The 21,596-nt window shown below is 39.5% G+C and overlaps 1 protein-coding gene and 1 long non-coding RNA gene across 2 annotated transcripts; both read right to left on the minus strand.

Annotated features, from left to right (window-relative positions):
* Positions 1 to 2,939: 2,939 nt before the first annotated feature.
* On the minus strand, positions 2,940 to 3,326 carry LOC145951928 (uncharacterized). Its single transcript, XM_083064119.1, has one exon. It carries the CDS (start codon positions 3,324 to 3,326, stop codon positions 2,940 to 2,942), a length of 387 nt encoding a protein of 128 aa, XP_082920245.1.
* A 16,600-nt stretch (positions 3,327 to 19,926) lies between these two features.
* LOC145951771 (uncharacterized) lies at positions 19,927 to 21,580 on the minus strand. The gene is made up of 2 exons (XR_014429692.1): positions 21,296 to 21,580; positions 19,927 to 20,096 (listed from the first exon to the last, which is right to left on the minus strand). It is a non-coding gene; the product is annotated as an uncharacterized LOC145951771 (long non-coding RNA).
* Between the last annotated feature and the right edge of the window lie 16 nt (positions 21,581 to 21,596).

The following is a 21,596-nucleotide window of genomic DNA, read 5'->3' on the forward strand; positions in this document are numbered from 1 at the left end:
AAATTTAATTAAATATTTTTATCAAAGAAACTGATACAGATTTTAGATTTTATTTACTATATTTTATAATTAAAAGAAATCTAATATTAAATTATAAGATAATAAAAATTATAAGCTTCTGTATTTTATATATATATATATAATTACTTTCAGTATTATATCAATGAATCAAACTGGCGTAGTGGTTTTGTAGTTGGCCCATGGTTACCTACAGGACCTGGGATCGAAACCTGGCTGTGTAACTTTAATGAAATGTGTAATTTTAGTCTATTTATAAAATTTAATAAAAAAATTTAGCGACCGATTTTAATTCGGTCGCTAAGTTTGTTTGTATTGTTTAGCTACCGAAATTTAATCGGTCGCTAAAAATTTCAAAAGTTTAGTATTAGCGACCGAATTTAATTCGGTCGCAATTTTTTTATAATTTTTTCAAAATTGGTCGCTAATTCCGTCGCAAACTACGTTCCCACGAAACAAAATTAAACAGCGACTGATTTAGCGACCAATTTTATTGCTACTGATAAAATCCGTCGCTAAACAGCGACTGATCAAATTCTGTCGCTAAATTATTCGGTCGCTAATTCGGTCGCAAAATAGCGACCGATAAATTTCGGTCGCTAATTTCGGTCGGTATTTTGTATTTTTCTTGTAGTGTTTGGTGAGAAAACCTTGAGAGAGAATTCTCTTCGGTTTTGGTAAGGGACTCTTGAGAGAGAAATCAGAATTTTATTTCTCAAATGTTCAAAAGTGATTACAAGAGTATAGAAAACAAATATATAGGATAAGGTAGCTTGTAGGAGAAGCTAACCTTAACCATGGTTCACTAGGAACCATGGTAAGGTGAACTTAACTCCCACGGTTTTAGCTAGCTTCTAGGAGAAGCTAACCTTGACCATGGTTCACTTAAGAACCATGGTAAGGTTGGCTTAACCTCCCTTAGTTTAGTAGCTTGCAAGGCAAGCTTCAAAACCAAGAGGAGAAGTCTTAGAAATTTCGGCCAAGAGGAAGTCATTTGGGCTAGGCGGCCTTGGTCTCAAAATGGCTCCAAGATTAATTTGAAAATCTTCAATTTGGTTTAGTTAGGTTCATCATATGATGATGAAACCTAGCTAAATCAAATCTATGAAAAATTAGGAGCAAAATGAGTCCAATATGCAAAATTTAGCCTAGGCCCAACTCAGGCCCAATTTCTAAGCACACTCCCTAGCTTTGCTAAATGCACCCCCTTTTCCCTACTGAAAAAATACAAAATGAAAGTATGAACTAGGGAGGTTAAATGGAGTTAAACTCTCCAAGTAGCCCACCTTAAAATCAATATACAAACACTAGAAAAAGCAAGTAAAGTGCCTCACAAATACAAAGACAAAAATAACCTATACAAAAAGACTATGTACAAAATATATGAAAAAGGTCTTTAAGATCATCCCATTCCTCTTGGTTCTTTTAAGGTATCACCTCTTGGATTCCTTGGCCTGGGCCATAGTCTATCAGCTGCTCAGGTGGGCGAGCTGCGTGAGCAGGCGAACTCTTCTCGGGCTCGGGTGCGCTCTTTGGAGGATGAGGTCACCGCGCAGAAGGCGGAGCTGGTTGTAGCGGCCGAGAAACGCCTTTGTGATGAGGTGTTCCTTGGTGGCCAAGCAGAGGAGAATGCTTTCTTAAGGGTGGACATTGCGAAGTTGGAAGAGGCGAAGGCGGCGCTGGAGAGGAAGCTTGAGGAGACTGAGTGTTCCGTTGTGGTGGAGGACAAGAGGGGTTTCCTCAAGGCCGCTCGTCAGGCCAGACTCCTCGCGCCAGGTTTTGACTTCTCCGCTATGCATGTGGAGAAAGTCATCCGCTTTGGGAAGCTCGTTAAGGAAGACGACGTCGAGGATAGCTCCAGCGAGGATGCCTAACTTTGTAATAGTCTAGCTTAATTTTTCCCCTTGCTTTGATTTTCTGTTTTGAATTCAAGTGTTGAACTCTGGGAACTTTTTTTGTATATGCATACTTTTCTTTGCCTTTATGTGTTTGCGCTTGGTTTTTGCTTTGTGCGCGTTTTGAGACATACGTTTGATGTCTGCCGTATGCTCTTATACTTGGTGATAGCTCGCGCTGGGGTTCGAATTCGACCTCAGATTTTTGCTAAATAACTTTCGTTGAAGGTTCAAACTTGATCATAATAAAACCGAGGTTCGAACTCGACCTTAGATTTTCGTGAAGGTTCAAACTTGACCTTAGTGATGCCGGGGTTCGAACTCGACCTCAGATTTTTGTGAAGGTTCAAACTTGACCGTAATAAAACCGAGGTTCGAACTCAACCTTAGATTTTCGTGAAGGTTCAAACTTGACCGTAATAAAAACGAGGTTCGAACTCGACCTTAGATTTTCGTGAAGGTTCAAACTTGACCTTAATAAAACCGAGGTTCGAACTCGACCTTAGATTTTCATGAAGGTTCAAACTTGACCTTAATAAACTGAGGTTCAAACTTGACCTTAATAAACCGAGGTTCGAACTCGACCTTAGATTTTTGTGAAGATTCAAACTTGACCTTAATCATACCGAGGTTCGAACTCGACCTCAGATTTTTGTTAAGGTTCGTATTCGACCTAAAACAAACGTGTTAAGGTTCGTTCTCGACGTTAGATTTTAGCGTAGGACCTGCTTCATCAAGGTTCGAATTCGACCTTGGATTTTAGCGTTTTGAGGTTCGTACTCGACTTCGAATTTATAGTAGAGTATTTTATCAAGGTTCGAACTCGACCTTGGATAAGCGCGTTAGGCATGGAGCATTTTGTGGTAAAATGACGAAGATAAGAGAATGTGGATAAGAGAGAATGAGTTACTTTATTAATGAAAATATGTGCCTCGTTAAAAACCCTCTCAGCCAAAACCCATTTTTCTGTTTTTTGGGACAAAAGACTGAGGTGGGAAAAGAGTGCACAGCTCATTCGTACAAAGTTTAACTGAAATAGAACTTGAGATGCGTAGCAATCCAAGTTCGCGGTATAGGTTTTCCGCTGAGTTCTTCCAGTCTATACGCTCCGTTTTCCAAGTCTTCTATGACTCGGAATGGGCCACCCCAAGTGGGTGCAAGCTTCCCATCTGACGTGTCTTTTCGTGCTTCACCTAGCAATCGCCACACCAAGTCACCCACACGGAAAGAGCGAGGTCGCACTCGTGTGTTGTACCTTCGGGAAGCTCGGAGCTTGCATGCTTCTTCGTGGATTTGAGATTCATCTCTAAGCTCGTCAACCAAGTCGAGGTCGGCCGCCAACTCTTGAGTGTTCTGCTCGCTATTGAAAATTTGACGTCGGTGGGATGTCTCTCCGACTTCCACTGGGATCATTGCGTCGGTTCCATAAGTTAGCCTGTAAGGTGTTTCTTGTGTGGTTGACTAGAGAGTGCAATGATACGCCCAGAGGATGCTGGAAAGTTCGTCGGGCCACTATCCTTTGGCGTCCCCCAGCCGCTTCTTGAGTTCCCGAAGGATGACTTTGTTGGCTGCTTCGGCTTGGCCATTGGTTTGGGGATGTTCCACTGAGGTCGGAAGATGTTTGATACCGAGCTCGCGGAGGAAGTCCTCGAATTCCTGTGCGATGAACTGTCGGCCGTTGTCGGTAATGAGGGCGTGAGGGATTCCGAACCTGCAGATGATATTCTTCCAGGTGAATTTCCGCACGTTCTTAGTGGTGATTTTGGCTAGTGGACATGCTTCGATCCACTTGGTGAAGTAGTCGATCGCCACTAAGAGGAATTTCAGTTGGCCTTTCGTAGGGGGGAATGGCCCGAGGATGTCCATTCCCCATTGGGAGAAAGGCCATGCCGACATCATGCGGTGGAGAGCTTCGGGCGGTTGCCGGTGTGCGTTGCCGAACTGCTGGCATTCTTTGCATTTTTGGATGTGGCTTTGGCAATTCGACTTCAGAGTGGGCCAGTAGTACCCAGCTCGGAGTAGTCTGGTCGCCATTAAGCGTGCTCCAGAATGCATGTCGCATATCCCGTGATGAATTTCCTTGATGACGTAGGCTGCCTGAGATGCCGTCAAGCATTTGAGTAGTGGAGTGGAAACGCCACGTTTGAATAATTCGTCCCCGATGATGACGAACTTAGCCGATCTCATCCTCATCTTCCGAGCTTCGTCCTTACCCTCGGGTAGGGTCCCGTCTTTCAAGTAGTTCCAGATACCTGTCATCCATCCCAAGTCTTCATTGTCACTGACATTGACGACTTTGTCGTTTAAGCTGGGTGAGTGCAGTGTTTCCTGGATGATGGTTCAGTGCTGTCCAGGCCTTTTGGTGCTGGCGAGTTTTGATAGGAGGTCAGCTTGGGTGTTTTGTTCTCGAGGCACATGCTGTATAGTGAACTCGTCAAAGGACGAGATCTGGTGGGTTGGAGCAGAAGAGTGTCTTTTGCTTGATATTTTCCACTGAGTTGTTCAACCATGAGTTTCGAGTCGCTGTTGCAACTCACTCTTCGGGCTTCGAGGTCGCGGGCTAGCCTCAGTCCTACGAGAAGTGCCTCATACTCCGCCTGGTTGTTGGTCACCTTGAAGCTAAACTTGAGGGATTGCTCCAAGGTGACTTGGTTTGGCCCTTCTAGAATGATGCCCGCACCACCCCCTTTAGAGTTGGAGGATCCGTCAACATGCAAGGTCCATACCTGGGGTTCCTCGGCAGTAGTCGGCGTGAGCTCGGCAACGAAGTCGGCCAGGCATTGGGCCTTCAGGGGCCCGCGACTTTCGTACTGGATGCCGAACTCGGATAGCTCTACCGACCAGGCGATCATGCGTCCGACGAGCTCAGGCTTTCGCAGAATTTGCTTGATGGGATAGTCGGTTTTGACTACCACTTGGTGGCTCTGGAAGTAGGGTCGGAGCCGCCGAGTTGTGGTGACAAGCGCCAGTGCCAGCTTCTCGATCACCTGGTACCTCCTCTCTGCGTCTTGGAGGACTCGGCTGATGAAATAGATAGGTGTCTGTACCTTTTGGTGTTCTTGTACGATAACTGCGCTGATGGCGTTTTCTACTACGGCCAAGTAAAGGAGGAGGTCGGTGTTGTGATCCGACCTCTGTAGGATTGGTAGAGTTGTGAGGAAGGTTTTGAAGCTTTGGAAAGCTTCTTCGCACTGATCTGTCCACCGGAAGTCCTTTGGCTTCTTTAGCAGAGTGAAGATTGGTCCCGCCTTCTCCACGAGTTTAGGAATGAAGCGGGACAGTGAGACTAACCGTCCGGCCAGGCGTTGGACCTCTTTCACCGTTTGTGGACTTTGCATCTGAATGATGGCTTTGCACTTCTCGGGGTTGGCCTCGATTCCTCTGCTGGTAATCATGAAACCGAGGAACTTACCTCCCTGGACACCGAAGACACATTTCTCCGGGTTGAGGCGCATGTTGTGCTTCCTGACCTGGGCAAATATCACGGCGAGGTCGGAAGCATGATCTGTTGCCGCGGTGGTCTTGACCACCATGTCGTCGACGTAGACCTCCATGTTCTGCCCGATCTGGTGGTGGAAAACCTTATCCATCAATCGCTGGTAGGTCGCCCCTGCGTTTTTGAGACCAAAAGGCATCACCCAGTAGCAATAGTTGGTGTGGTCGGTGATGAAGGACGTGTGTACTTCGTCAGTTGGGTACATCATTATCTGGTTGTACCCGGAGTAGGCATCAAGGAAATTGAGGAGGGCGTGCCCCGATGCTCCGTCGACCAACCTGTCAATGCTCGGCAAGGGGTATGAGTCCTTGGGGCATGCTTTGTTCAAGTCGGTGTAGTCGACGCACATGTGCCACTTCCCCGAGTTCTTCTTCACCAGGACCACATTCACCAGCCATGTGGTGTATCTGACCTCACGGATGAAGCCAACGTTCAGCAGTTTCTGTGTCTTGGAGACGATGGCCTCCCGCCTTTCGTCGCTGACTTTCCTCTTCCTCTGGGCGACTGGCTTTGCCTCCTTGTGAATTGCTAACCTATGACATATGAAATTGGCATCGATGCCTGGCATGTCAGCGCTGGACCAAGCAAAGAGGTCGGCATTCTGAATGATCTCAGCTTCGAGATGTTGCCGCAAGTTCGGGTTCAACTGTCTGCTGATCTTTGTGCACTGCCCAGGAAGTTTTCCGATCTGGAGGTCGTCAAGCTCGTCAATGGGGCTTGGTCTCTCATCATGAGAGTTGGATCTCGGGTCAAGATCGGTGATCTCCCCGTGGGTGATGTGAGCCACAGTGGGAGAGTCCTTCTTGCCTGGTTCGCCGGTTGAAGAGATCTTCTGACTCTCGGCGTAGCACTGCCGAGCTGTTTTCTGATTTGCTTTGACGGAGATGATTTTACCGTCACTCCCCGGGAACTTCATAGTGAGATGTGGAGTGGACACTACTGCTCCAAGTTGATTTAACGTAGGTCTCCCAATAATGATGTTGTAGGAGGTGTTGGCCTCCACAAGGAGGTACCGGACCATGATTCTCCTTGTGTCCGGAGATATTCCGAAGGTGGTCAGCAGGTCCACGTATCCCCGAGTGTGAACTCGTTCTCCTGCAAAACCGACTAGGGGTTCTGTGTGAGGTTGGATGAGGGAGTGGGGGATGTCTAACCTGAGGAAGGTCGGCCAATACAGGACATCAACCGAGCTTCCCTGGTCTATCAATGTCTTGTGTCGGCATAGTCGTTGTCGGTGAAGGTGATTGGCGGTGAACTTTGGTGTGAAGCCGAGGTAGCGGAATGAACAGTGTTGATATTACGCAGTGTCTTTTCCGGGTCGAGCTGGTGGCACCTCCCCCTGCAAAACCACCTGCGATTGTGTTGATAAATCCCTGTAGGGGAGCTGATCCTGTTTCGTGGCTTACCTCGGCTTGCACTGCTCCACCAGCGTTCTGCTGAGAACCAGAGGGTTGGTCCGTGCGAGCTCCTGAACCGCGGGCTCTGCCTCGTCCGCGTCCACCATGACCTCCTCGGTGTCCCTGTTGTCGCTGGACATATTGGCCGAGATGGCCTGCTTGGATGAGTTCTTTGATACGGTCCCGAAGTGAGCGACACTCTTCAGTGGTGTGACCGTGATTTCTATGGTACCGACAGTGTTTGGACTTGTCGACGCTGTTGGGGGTGTGACCTGGCGGTGGCAGAGTGAGCAGATTGTTGTTACTGGCCTCCTCCAAGATATGCACCCTGGGCGTGTTCAGGGGAGTATATAAGTCATACCTCCCCCCTCTGTTTGTTCTAGCCGATTTCTTGAACTGGCTGTCGTTGTTGACTTTGACCTTGTCCTTGTGACCTTGTTCCGGCTTCATTGGACCCTTTCCACGAACTTGGTCACGGAATGCAGAGTGTTCCTCCATCTGAATGTAGCCCGCAGCACGAGCGCGGATGTCGTCCATGTCGCGAGGAGCCTCGCGGCATAGGCTATCGACGAATGGCCCGGGCTTGAGTGCCATGAGCATGGCATGTAGGGCGACTTCAGGATTCAGATTTCTAATCTTGACCGAGATTGTGGCAAATCGCTCCTTGAATGCCCGGAGTGGCTCGTCGTCGCTCTTTCTGAGACCGGCCAGGGTTGTAGAGGTGATGTGGTGAGGTCGGCTCGTTGCGTACTGCACTGTGAACTGCCTGACCAGAGTACTGAAGTTGTCGATCGACTCAATGGGAAGCTGGGTGTACCAGTTGAGTGCGGCCCCCTTGAGCAAGGTCGGAAAAACCCTACATAAAATAGCATCATTGTTGGTGTAGAGGTTCACCTGTGTCGTATACAGGTCGATGTGCTCATCGGGGTCCGTTGTGCCATCATAGCGATCGAGGTGGAGAGGCTTCCACCCCTGAGGGAGTGGTGTCTCCATGATACCATCCACAAAGGGATGACGGCGGAAGGTTGCTTGACCCCCTGTGACATGAGATGGGGCTTTGCTGACTTCATGGACCGACTTGTTCGTCGGAACATGAGACCGATGCGGGGCAGGTCGTGGAGTCGGTGCCCTAGTCGTAGTTTGGGGCTGGGAGACCGAATGCTCTTCTCCCTCGTGGAAGTTGTAACGACCCACCCTAGGCCGTCACATCAAAACCAACTAAAATAAAATGATATATAATATAGAAAATAGAGCAAAAGCCAGCTACGCTAGAGTGTAAAATTTGTCTTCATAATATCAAACATAATTATATCAGAGTCAGTCTTAGTAAAATTATACAGTAATCCCATAATAACATCATATAAGACACCCTAGGTGCTGGTCAAGCTCTAAACCTAGCTACTTCTCAAAGCAGCTAACAGTAGACTTCTTGCTGTCCCAAGCCTCACACCTGATCTGCTCCCCCACATAGTGAGATCATCACAGTCCAAACCACATGGAAACATGCAAGGGTTAGCACATATAAACCAACCATAGTACGATAAAATGAAATATCATTAAACAGATATTTATCCATAATATATATATATATCCGCACCAAGGAAATAAACCTTATAAATAATTATTTCCATGCCAAATATAAATCAAATCTAAAATCCAATGCATACAATCCACACCATTTGTATACATATTTCCACATCCAGAAACAAAGTCACACCACTGTATAATTATTCCATGATCTCACACCAACATATCCTCACAATGTTGGCCTCAACACCATCCACCAAGTGTTGACACGCACGCTGAAACATATCAGCAACCCAGGAATCACACCTGACCTCTCATGGAAATATACAGCTGGAATTACGTCGTCACGTAACCCTGGTGATCATGGCCACTTCATCCATCGGTATGACTCGGCCTTGCCCCCATACCGGTAGCAAATAGAATACTTAGAGGAGTACTTCAGAATCCACCTAACATCTGAAGTGGTTTATCATATAATCTTTGAAAAAGTTTCTTATTGGAACCCTCATCATGGGACTCACAAATTTTATAGTTTTTCAAAGATTATATCCTGATCTCACCAATAGATCTTCCATACCATAACCTTACTCCTCTGAGTTCTATTAGCTTTCCACACCACATGCACATAGCATATTCCAAGATTATATGAAATCTTTTCCAAAATCATGTCAAAATACTCAATATAGCAAAGTAAATAAATAAACACTCAAAATAACTATCAATTTAACCAATTTACCCTTTTTGTGAAATGACAATCTTCATATAACATATCATATTATGAGTTATACTTCTCCTATCATACTCAAACTTAACTCATATGAAAGATAAGAAGATTTTCTAAAACTTTTATGAAGATATCAAATCCTAATTCCATCATTTACTTTGTGAAAAATGATAAAAACCGCAACAGCTATAAGTAAAGCTGACAGCTTGACCCTTTTTCACTAAAAATAAACATATCTTGAGTTCTAGACCTCCTTTTTGAGTGATTCCAACGCCATTGGAAAGCTAAGATCCAAGGCTACAACTTTTATTTAGACTACAAAGTCCAGTTCTGAAAACACAAAAGCGCTCAGCGCCTCAAAAGCGCTCAGCGCTTTTCCTCCAGAAACTCTCCTCTAGCTCTCGGCACCCAAAGCGCTCGGCGCTTTTAAATCCGCTCAGCGGTTTGGTTCCAGAAACCCTCCCCTGTTACGAAAATCCTCAATTTTCACCCCCAAGATCCATTCCAAAAGAAATTTATACAATTCCAAACCATTATAGAGTATAAACACCATCCAAACACAACATATTAAGCGATAAAGACGAGTATTAACTATCAATCCATGAAAATCATAAGAAATCATGAAGAAATCTAACCAAATCATTTCCATCCCAATCCAGTCTCAAACTTGCATAAAACGTGAAATCAATGTGATATTTCAACTCTATACATACTAGATTAAGTCTTATAAGTACTACCCTTACCTCAAAAACTTCAGAAATGCAAGATCTGGACAAAACCCCCAAATCTCAACTCAAACTTCAATCTCAATTTTCAAGGCTTTAGAGGCCAAATCTCCTGAAACTCCAGTTGTGAAGATTGATCCTGGCTTGATAAGCTTCCCAAATATGTCCTCAGCTTCCCTCCGGACCAGAGCCTTTCTCTCTCTACTTTCTCTCTCTAAAAACTGTCTCTGTCTGACAAATGAAATCCTCCGGTCCTAAGTCCCTATATATATAGCCATTTTTCAAAATTTCCAAATTTCACCCTTAGCACCTATTCACCTCAAATATCCTATTCCTTGAAGTATTTCAACTCCCTAAGCTCTGAAACAACCTCAAATTCACTCAGAAAGACCAGATTTATCTTATGTTCCTATCCTTCGATCTCCTACCCATCTTATTCCTTTCCATGCAATACTCACAACTCACCACCATATGAAATGCAACATGTGTCAACACACAAACAAATATCACTTTCAGATATAGATGCTTGGAATAATGAGTTGCATGCCATAATACTTCACTTAACCAAGATGAGGAGGAAGGTGATCAGTCTTCTTCCCTCTTAATACTGGTTCAGTATAATGGTGTACAATGCATCATTCACCAAATTCATGCACACACATGCCTATACAAACTATCAAAACATCAACCTCTCATCTCATACTATAAAATCACTATCATGCTTAAATAACTAATCAAAATCACATTAACATATAACATGCATAGAAGTAAGTACATTCCAAATCCACATAAATAACATATACATACATACATATATACTAAATAACTTAGTATTTTCCATGGTGTTACAACTCTCCCCAACAACAAAAATTTTCGTCCCCGAAAATTCACTTACTCATAAAGAGATATGGGTATTGATCCTTCATTCTATCTTCCAACTCCCAAGTGGCTTCATTAGTAACCTCATCCCAAATAACCTTTACCAAATTGATAGATTTACCCCGCAATTGCTTAACTTTCCTATCTGCCACTGAAACTGGCTGTTTCTCAAAAGTTAAATTCTCCTTAACTTGCACTGCCTCTGATTCCAAGACATGACTCGGATCGTGAATATACTTTCTCAACTGTGAAACATGGAACACATCATGCAAATTAGATAGAAATGGAGGTAATGCAATCTGATATGCCACTGGTCCAATCCTCTTGAGAATTTGATACGGTCCAATAAACTTAGGATTCAACTTCTTAGCTTTGATAGCTCTTCCCACACCTGTGGTAGGAGTTACTTTCAAAAACACATGTTCTCCTTCTGAAAACTCCAAAGGTTTCCTCCTTTTGTCTGCATAAGACTTTTGCCTACTCTGAGCAGCTCTCATTCTTTCCTGAATTTGTTTCACCTTTTCAGTAGTCTGTAAGATGATCTCTGGCCCTACCATCATTGATTCTCCCTCTTTGAACCAACATAAAGGTGTTCGACACTTCCTCCCATACAGAGCCTCAAATGGTGCCATTCCTATACTTGCATGAAAACTGTTATTATAAGTGAACTCGACCAAAGGCAACATTTCTTCCCAACTCCCTAGATGATCTAAAATACAAGCCCTCAACAAGTCCTCCAAAGATTGGATAGTCCTCTCAGACTGCCCATCAGTCTGTGGGTGATAAGCAGAACTGAGTCTCAACTTAGTCCCTAACGCTTGATGCAAACTTTGCCAAAATCGGGATGTAAAACGAGGATCCCTATCAGAGATGATACTGGAGGGCACACCATGTAATCTAACAATCTCCTTAATATACAACTGAGTTAACTTTTCCAAGGACCACTTTATATTCATTGGAAGGAAATGAGCACACTTAGTTAATCTATCCACGATCACCCAAATAGAATTACAATTCTTAGCAGACCTTGGTAATCCAACAACAAAATCCATGGTTATACTATCCCATTTCCATTCTGGCACTTCCATCATCTGTAACAAACCTCCTGGTTTTTGATGTTCTACCTTAGCTTTCTGACATACAATGCAAGATGCGACATACTCGGTTATCTCCCTCTTCATACCATTCCACCAAAACATTTTCTTCAAATCTTGATACATTTTTGTCATACCTGGATGTACACTCAACTTGCTCTTATGACCTTCCTCAAGTATTAATTTCTTCAACTCCTCATCTTGTGGAATACAAATTCTGCCCTTGTATCTCAAAACTCCATCCATATCTTGTTCAAATCCTTCAGCTTTCTCAGAACCCAACAACTCTCTAACCTTATTCAAACCAGCATCCTGAACTTGTTTTTTGTTTCACCATCTCCAAGAAATCACTAGTAATGGTAGTCATACCACAACTAATAAAATCTGAGGCAACCACAACATTAAAATTCATATCCCTGAATTTCTCTACCAACTCCATCTCTTTAATCATCATGTAAGACATATGAAGAGATTTTCTACTCAAAGCATCTGCCACCACATTTGCTTTACCTGGATGGTACATTAACTGAAAATCATAATCTTTCAAAAACTCAATCCACCTCCTTTGCCTCATATTTAACTCTTTCTGATCAAACAAATATTTCAAACTCTTATGATCACTGAACACATCAAACTTTGCTCCATAGAGATAATGTCTCCAAATTTTCAAAGCAAAAACCACCGCAGCCAACTCTAGATCATGTGTAGGATAATTTCGTTCATGAGTCTTTAACTGCCTAGATGCATAGGCCACAACCTGTCTATCTTGCATAAGAACACATCCTAAACCTTGATGAGATGCATCACAATAAACCTCAAAAGATTTATTAGGATCTGGCAGAATCAACACTGGAGACGAAGTCAACTTTTCCTTTAACTCTTGAAAACTCCTTTCACACTCCTCCGTCCATATAAAAGGATGATCCTTCCTAGTCAGCTGTGTCAAAGGCATAACTATTTTAGAAAATCCTTCTATAAATCTTCTATAATAGCCAGCCAATCCCACAAAACCTCTAATTTCAGTAACTGATTTTGGACGCTCCCACCTCAAAATCGCTTCCACCTTAGTAGGATCAACTGCAATTCCTTGTGCAGAAATCACATGACCCAAGAACTTAACTTCAGATAACCAAAACTCACATTTTGACAACTTTGCAAATAATTGTTTCTCCTTCAATACCTGCAAAACTATCCTCAGATGTTCTCTATGTTCTTCCATAGATCTAGAATAAATCAAAATGTCATCAATGAACACCACAACAAACTTATCCAGAAAGGGTCTGAAAATCCTGTTCATATAATCCATGAAAATAGCTGGAGCATTCGTCACTCCAAAAGGCATGACAACATACTCATAATGGCCATATCGAGTCCTGAAAGCAGTCTTTGGTATGTCCTCTTCCTTTACCCGATTCTGGTGATACCCAGATCTCAAATCAATCTTGGAGAAAACAGAAGCTCCCCTCAATTGGTCCATCAAATCATCTATCCTTGGCAAAGGATACTTATTCTTGATTGTCAATTTATTTAACTGCCTGTAATCCACACATAACCTCACACCACCATCCTTCTTCTTTACCAATAACACTGGTGCTCCCCACGGAGAGACACTTGGTCTGATCATCTGCTTCTCCAAAAGCTCCTCAACCTGCTTTTTCAATTCAAACAACTCCGCTGGTGCCATTCTATAAGGAGAAATGGACACTGGTCCCGCCCCTGGTATAAGATCAATACTAAACTCTAACTCTCGCTTTGGTGGTAATCCCGGAACATCATCCGGAAAAACCTCTGGAAATTCTCTAACAACATCAATACTATTCAACAACTTTTCATTCTCTATACTAATAAAAGATAAGATCATAAACCCAAGAGCTCCATTTTTCAACAACCCATCCACCTGTCTATTAGAAATAAATCTCTCCTGTTCATCAGTAGGAAAGATTAATTTCTTCTCTGAACAATCTATCAAAATCCTATTGGCAGAAAGCCAATCCATCCCTAAAATCACATCCAAATCGGATAGAGGTAAACAAAACAAATTCACTTTATAATTACGCCCTTCTACCTCCACTGGACATCTCAAACAAACTTCAGAAGTCAAAATAGACCCTGAAGCTGGGGTAGAAACAACTAGATCCACACACACGGAACTCACTACTAAATTTAACCTTGCCACGCATTCATAAGAAATAAAAGAATGTGAAGCACCAGAATCAAATAAAATAGAAATATCATTACCATCAGCTTTGCCCTTTCCTTTTACCAGTTCAGATGTCGTTTCAGCTTCAGCACCTGTTAAAGCAAAGACACGACCTGCTGCAGTAGGCCGATCCACTTTCTGGTTCTCTCTAGCTGGAATATTTTTGACATTGCAATCTTTAGCCATGTGACCCACCTTGCCACATTTAAAACAAGCATAATTCTTTGTAGGACAATCCCTTATCATATGTGGGCCTCCACATCTATAACATCTAATACTCTGTACAGCTCCAGTAATAGCATTCCCCTTTGGTTTCTTATTAGCATTCCCCTTCTGAAACTGAAATGGTCTCTTTTGAGGAGGTTTCCCCCTACCAAATCCAGATGATCCCTCTGGACCCTTTGCCATTTTATTTCCTCCTTCAAATCTTTCCACTGTTTTTGCCTTTTCAACTAAAACTGGAAACTCCATAATTCCCATAGGAACAATAGTCTTTCTTAGCTCAAATCTTAGACCCTCACTAAACTTCCTACACCTCCAGGCTTCAGTGATAGCTTGATAATAATATCTAGCCAAGTGTTCAAACTTGACCACATACTCTTGTACTGACATATTTCCTTGCTGCAGTCTCAAAAATTCAGCTTCCTTAGCATACCTAGCACTATCTGGAAAATATTTCTCCAGAAACACTTTTTTAAAGTTATCCCAATTTACCGCTTCACCTCTAGCCTCCATCATAGCTTGAGCACCCTTCCACCAGAAGCTAGCCTCACCCACTAGCATATAAACAGCATAATTTAGCTTCCTCTCCTCTGGACACTGTATCACCATGAAGATTTTCTCCATCTCCTCAATCCACTGGTCAGCAACTTCAGGTCCATCAACACCTGTAAATTGAGGAGGATTCCCTTTTCTGAACTCTGACAAGCCCCTATACTCATTAGGTACCTCAGCCTTAGCTGCTTCAGCTGCAGCCCGGTTGGTCTCCATCTGAGCCAACAAAGTATTCTGTTGTCCAATAGCAACAGCAATTTGCTCCATAGCTTGAGCAATCTGTTGCGCATCCACGCCTGAAGAAGGATTAGAATTGTTTCCCCTACCAACCATCCTAATCAAGATGAAAGATCAAGGAACCCATGAGTTTACACCAAAACACATAAGAAATTTTTTTTTTAAAATCCATTTCCTCACAACAGAAACATAACAAGACCATTTCCCACAAATCCTAAAGAGACTCGACCAGCTCTGATACCAAAACTGTAACGACCCACCCTAGGCCGTCACATCAAAACCAACTAAAATAAAATGATATATAATATAGAAAATAGAGCAAAAGCCAGCTACGCTAGAGTGTAAAATTTGTCTTCATAATATCAAACATAATTATATCAGAGTCAGTCTTAGTAAAATTATACAGTAATCCCATAATAACATCATATAAGACACCCTAGGTGCTGGTCAAGCTCTAAACCTAGCTACTTCTCAAAGCAGCTAACAGTAGACTTCTTGCTGTCCCAAGCCTCACACCTGATCTGCTCCCCCACATAGTGAGATCATCACAGTCCAAACCACATGGAAACATGCAAGGGTTAGCACATATAAACCAACCATAGTACGATAAAATGAAATATCATTAAACAGATATTTATCCATAATATATATATATATCCGCACCAAGGAAATAAACCTTATAAATAATTATTTCCATGCCAAATATAAATCAAATCTAAAATCCAATGCATACAATCCACACCATTTGTATACATATTTCCACATCCAGAAACAAAGTCACACCACTGTATAATTATTCCATGATCTCACACCAACATATCCTCACAATGTTGGCCTCAACACCATCCACCAAGTGTTGACACGCACGCTGAAACATATCAGCAACCCAGGAATCACACCTGACCTCTCATGGAAATATACAGCTGGAATTACGTCGTCACGTAACCCTGGTGATCATGGCCACTTCATCCATCGGTATGACTCGGCCTTGCCCCCATACCGGTAGCAAATAGAATACTTAGAGGAGTACTTCAGAATCCACCTAACATCTGAAGTGGTTTATCATATAATCTTTGAAAAAGTTTCTTATTGGAACCCTCATCATGGGACTCACAAATTTTATAGTTTTTCAAAGATTATATCCTGATCTCACCAATAGATCTTCCATACCATAACCTTACTCCTCTGAGTTCTATTAGCTTTCCACACCACATGCACATAGCATATTCCAAGATTATATGAAATCTTTTCCAAAATCATGTCAAAATACTCAATATAGCAAAGTAAATAAATAAACACTCAAAATAACTATCAATTTAACCAATTTACCCTTTTTGTGAAATGACAATCTTCATATAACATATCATATTATGAGTTATACTTCTCCTATCATACTCAAACTTAACTCATATGAAAGATAAGAAGATTTTCTAAAACTTTTATGAAGATATCAAATCCTAATTCCATCATTTACTTTGTGAAAAATGATAAAAACCGCAACAGCTATAAGTAAAGCTGACAGCTTGACCCTTTTTCACTAAAAATAAACATATCTTGAGTTCTAGACCTCCTTTTTGAGTGATTCCAACGCCATTGGAAAGCTAAGATCCAAGGCTACAACTTTTATTTAGACTACAAAGTCCAGTTCTGAAAACACAAAAGCGCTCAGCGCCTCAAAAGCGCTCAGCGCTTTTCCTCCAGAAACTCTCCTCTAGCTCTCGGCACCCAAAGCGCTCGGCGCTTTTAAATCCGCTCAGCGGTTTGGTTCCAGAAACCCTCCCCTGTTACGAAAATCCTCAATTTTCACCCCCAAGATCCATTCCAAAAGAAATTTATACAATTCCAAACCATTATAGAGTATAAACACCATCCAAACACAACATATTAAGCGATAAAGACGAGTATTAACTATCAATCCATGAAAATCATAAGAAATCATGAAGAAATCTAACCAAATCATTTCCATCCCAATCCAGTCTCAAACTTGCATAAAACGTGAAATCAATGTGATATTTCAACTCTATACATACTAGATTAAGTCTTATAAGTACTACCCTTACCTCAAAAACTTCAGAAATGCAAGATCTGGACAAAACCCCCAAATCTCAACTCAAACTTCAATCTCAATTTTCAAGGCTTTAGAGGCCAAATCTCCTGAAACTCCAGTTGTGAAGATTGATCCTGGCTTGATAAGCTTCCCAAATATGTCCTCAGCTTCCCTCCGGACCAGAGCCTTTCTCTCTCTACTTTCTCTCTCTAAAAACTGTCTCTGTCTGACAAATGAAATCCTCCGGTCCTAAGTCCCTATATATATAGCCATTTTTCAAAATTTCCAAATTTCACCCTTAGCACCTATTCACCTCAAATATCCTATTCCTTGAAGTATTTCAACTCCCTAAGCTCTGAAACAACCTCAAATTCACTCAGAAAGACCAGATTTATCTTATGTTCCTATCCTTCGATCTCCTACCCATCTTATTCCTTTCCATGCAATACTCACAACTCACCACCATATGAAATGCAACATGTGTCAACACACAAACAAATATCACTTTCAGATATAGATGCTTGGAATAATGAGTTGCATGCCATAATACTTCACTTAACCAAGATGAGGAGGAAGGTGATCAGTCTTCTTCCCTCTTAATACTGGTTCAGTATAATGGTGTACAATGCATCATTCACCAAATTCATGCACACACATGCCTATACAAACTATCAAAACATCAACCTCTCATCTCATACTATAAAATCACTATCATGCTTAAATAACTAATCAAAATCACATTAACATATAACATGCATAGAAGTAAGTACATTCCAAATCCACATAAATAACATATACATACATACATATATACTAAATAACTTAGTATTTTCCATGGTGTTACAGAAGTTGCTTGCTTCAGGAGGATGATCGGAGGGGCGTCGAGGGAGCTGGGTGTGAATCCGCTCGTTTTCAGCGCGTAGCGCCGCTAGGTCAGCTTCATTGGTGGTCCGCATTGCTGCTAGGTCGGTTTCGTGCTAGGCACGCATGTTTCGCAGATCGGCGTCGTGTTGTTACCGCATCTGTTCAACCTGGTCGATCAGCCTCCTCAATGTCGCGTCGTTATCCATGGTGGTTGTGTGATTTGCGTCGTCTGTTGCGCGTCTGCTATGGCTTCTGCTGAATACTGTAAGTGTGGCCGATAAGAGCTATCTTGATCCACTACAAGAAAAAGTTAAATTTCCCACGGACAAAAATCCGTGGGAAATTACCCACGGATAAATCCATGGGAAATTCTGTGATTTTTTTTAATTCAAAATTATATTAAATAATTATCCTATTTAAAGATATTAAATCAATTATAATTATGTAAATCAAAACAAGTTCATTCATAAAGATTGAGGAGTTTCAATACATTTTTATAATGTAAACTCATAAAAGATTTTAAAAAAATTAATTTAATTATAAAATGAATAATCCAAATTATATTTATAAAATAAAAAGTAAGATAAAATTAGAGAGATTAAAATTATAAAATTTTAATAATGTTATAAAACATTAAAAAAGAAAAGAATTAATAAATAATAGAAATAAAAATTTATTAAAATTACAATATAGAAATTCAAAATTTTAAGACAAAAAGACAAAAATATACTTAAAAAATAATTTAAATTAAAATATAGAAATTCAAATATTTTAAGTGAAAAGACAAAAATATACTTAAAAAATTATTAAAATTAAAATATTTAAATATATAACCATATTATTACAAATAAAATTAGAATATATAAAAGAAAAATCAGTTAAGGGTATGATTATCTATTATTTAAAAATCTTTTACTCTTAAATCATATATACAAAATGTTATATTAATCGAAGATGATTTCTTATAAAACAAAATTAAATCTGTTGGAATATTTATATTTTCGATGAGAAAATTTTTGTAGGAAAAACTATATTATTGATGAAATATTTCAGACAAATTTATATTTGTCTAAAAATGTAAGAACTGGTTTTAAATTTGATATGAAAATATTATGATATTATTAGATAAGATTTTAAGTTAGTATTTTATTAATGGTTGATAATTAAAAAATAAAACAAGGATAAATACATTTTTTGAATTTTATATGTTTGATTTAAGATAACTTACAAAATAACTCTTGGTAAAGTTATTCCGCTTAATAACTCATGGTGTGTGTTGAATTTTATCGATCCAATTAATTGTTAAATTAAAAGTTATTAAATTTTACTAATAATTAATATAAAAAATTAATTAGTTTTGAAATAAATTATTTGCTAATTAACAATATAATTGAAACATTAATTATTTTAAATTATTTAACTAGAATCTTATTGACAATTTACTATATGATCTTAATATTTTTGTATAACTAATATCTGGTTTTAAATTTGATATGAGAATATTATATATAATTAAATAAGATTTTAAGTTAGTATTTTATTAATAGTTGATAATTAGGAAAAAAAACAAGGATAAATACATTTTTTTGAATTTTATATGTTTGATTTAAGGTAAATAAATATATTAAATTAATTAATAATTTATTTAAAATATTAAAATTTAATTTATAATTATGTAATAAATAAATCTTTATAATTTTATAAATTATATTATCATTATAAATTATAAAATTAAATAATTTAAATTATAATTTTAAATAAAAATAAGTAGATATTAATTATAAAAGTAAGTAGATATAAATAAATAATAATTAAATATATTATTATTATTATTAATTATTATTATATGTAATATAAAATTATTATATATTATTATTATAGTACAAATATGAGATTGTATATTTGAGGATGACTTAAATAAATTAATTTGTTCAAGTTATACTGATAATGTGACACCCTTACTACCCCAACTTATATTGTAATAAAAATTTAAATTATGGTAACAGGGTTCACATAAGAAACTTCGATAATCACAATAATATAAATATAAAACATAAAACATAAGAGTTTTACAAATTGTTTTCAAAATAATATTACAATACCAAATGCATATAAATATTTCGTCCTAAAATCCTCTGCCCCGATGTCACAATATCAGAACATTTCCCAAAATAAAATGCTAGCATCTTATATGCCACTTGCAGCTGGATCCTCTCCACCTAAAATATCCACAATTTATACGGTGAGAAAAGAAAATATCTATATGCAAAGTACATTCAAACATATTACAAGATAATCTCATCATAACTCGTTATATAGTGTATACAAACGTATATATAAACATATTTCAATCCATCATTTAAGTCAATATCATAATTATTTAATATTTATAACTCATGTCAATCTCATAATCATTTCCACATACGTAATTCATGTCAATCCAACAATTAACACTATGCCAAGACCTCGCCACGTTTGACACAAGTGATACAGGTTAATTGCCTCACTCAACCCACACCAGACCAGGGGTCACGCCCTCCCTGTAGCATCACTTACCCAGGGGCCGTGCCGTCCCTCACCATTTTGGTGTGAGGAAACACAATCACATTACAATCAATACAATCTCTTGCAATTAACCCTATGCCAGGGCAGCCATGAACGACATAAGTGGTGGTGTTAACTGTCTTTCTCATCCCACACCATGCTAGGGTCACGCCTTCCCTGTAGCACCACTTATACAGGGCCGTGCCATCCTAGTCATTGATGTGAGACATCACAATCACATCCATATCACAACCATACAACATTTCAACTCATAATTCAACTTCTATCACTTACGCAATTTCATATGCATGACACATAAGACAACAAAATAGAGTTTACATACTCCTCAATCATTCTTAATAATTCCAACAAAATAAAGCAAGTTCATTAATATATAAATATGATACATGTCATATATTTATTGCTTCAACACTCGACTTATTACATACTTAATACATCATATTATATTCCCTTAATTATAATTTATCTAAATTGTCCGTTAATGCAGTTCATTAATCCAATAATCCAAAAGTTCAATATTCCAAGGGTCAATAATTCAATGTTTAATAGTTCAATGGTCCAACCGTTCATGAGTCGCTTAGTTATAATATATATACAGATGATAATAAAGAAAATATAAATTAACTCCAGTAAAGGTGGCAGTGCCTCCTAGTTAGGAATCCATTTATATTTTCCAAATCATGTAATAAAAATATAACAAAGATGTACATTTTAGTCTTTTATCAAAAACGTTTAAATTACAAATTAATAGGAGGCTCAGCCTTCCATTCAGATAAATTAAACATGCTTCTGAGAAATTCTACCCAATACCCTCATGTATTCTACATATAAATAACCCTCTTTTCTCCCGTACCTGGATAAATAGTAACTTGGGCAGAACCTCCTCCTCTTTTTCTTAAATCGGAACCGGAACTAGGGCAGAATCTCCTCTCTTTCTTTCTCCCTTTCTATCTCTCTAGAATTTCCTTCTCTCTAGAATTATGAATTTTCAAAACCATAGGCCCCTATTTATAGAAATTTTGAAATTACTATGCACTATGTACTATTCATTAAAATAATATTATTTCATTATTATAATATTAAAGTTACTATGCACTATTCATTAAAATATTAGAATTAATTAAATTTTGAAACTTAATTCCGCAGCCCCCTTC

Source organism: Cajanus cajan, chromosome 9 (assembly GCF_000230855.2).
Source record: "Cajanus cajan strain Asha chromosome 9, NIPB_CcT2T_4, whole genome shotgun sequence".
NCBI lineage: Eukaryota > Viridiplantae > Streptophyta > Magnoliopsida > Fabales > Fabaceae > Cajanus > Cajanus cajan.

Excerpts from the sequence above, each read along its gene's own strand:
- LOC145951928 (XM_083064119.1), bottom strand. The coding sequence starts at position 3,326 with ATGATCCCAGTGGAAGTCGGAGAGACATCCCACCGACGTCAAATTTTC.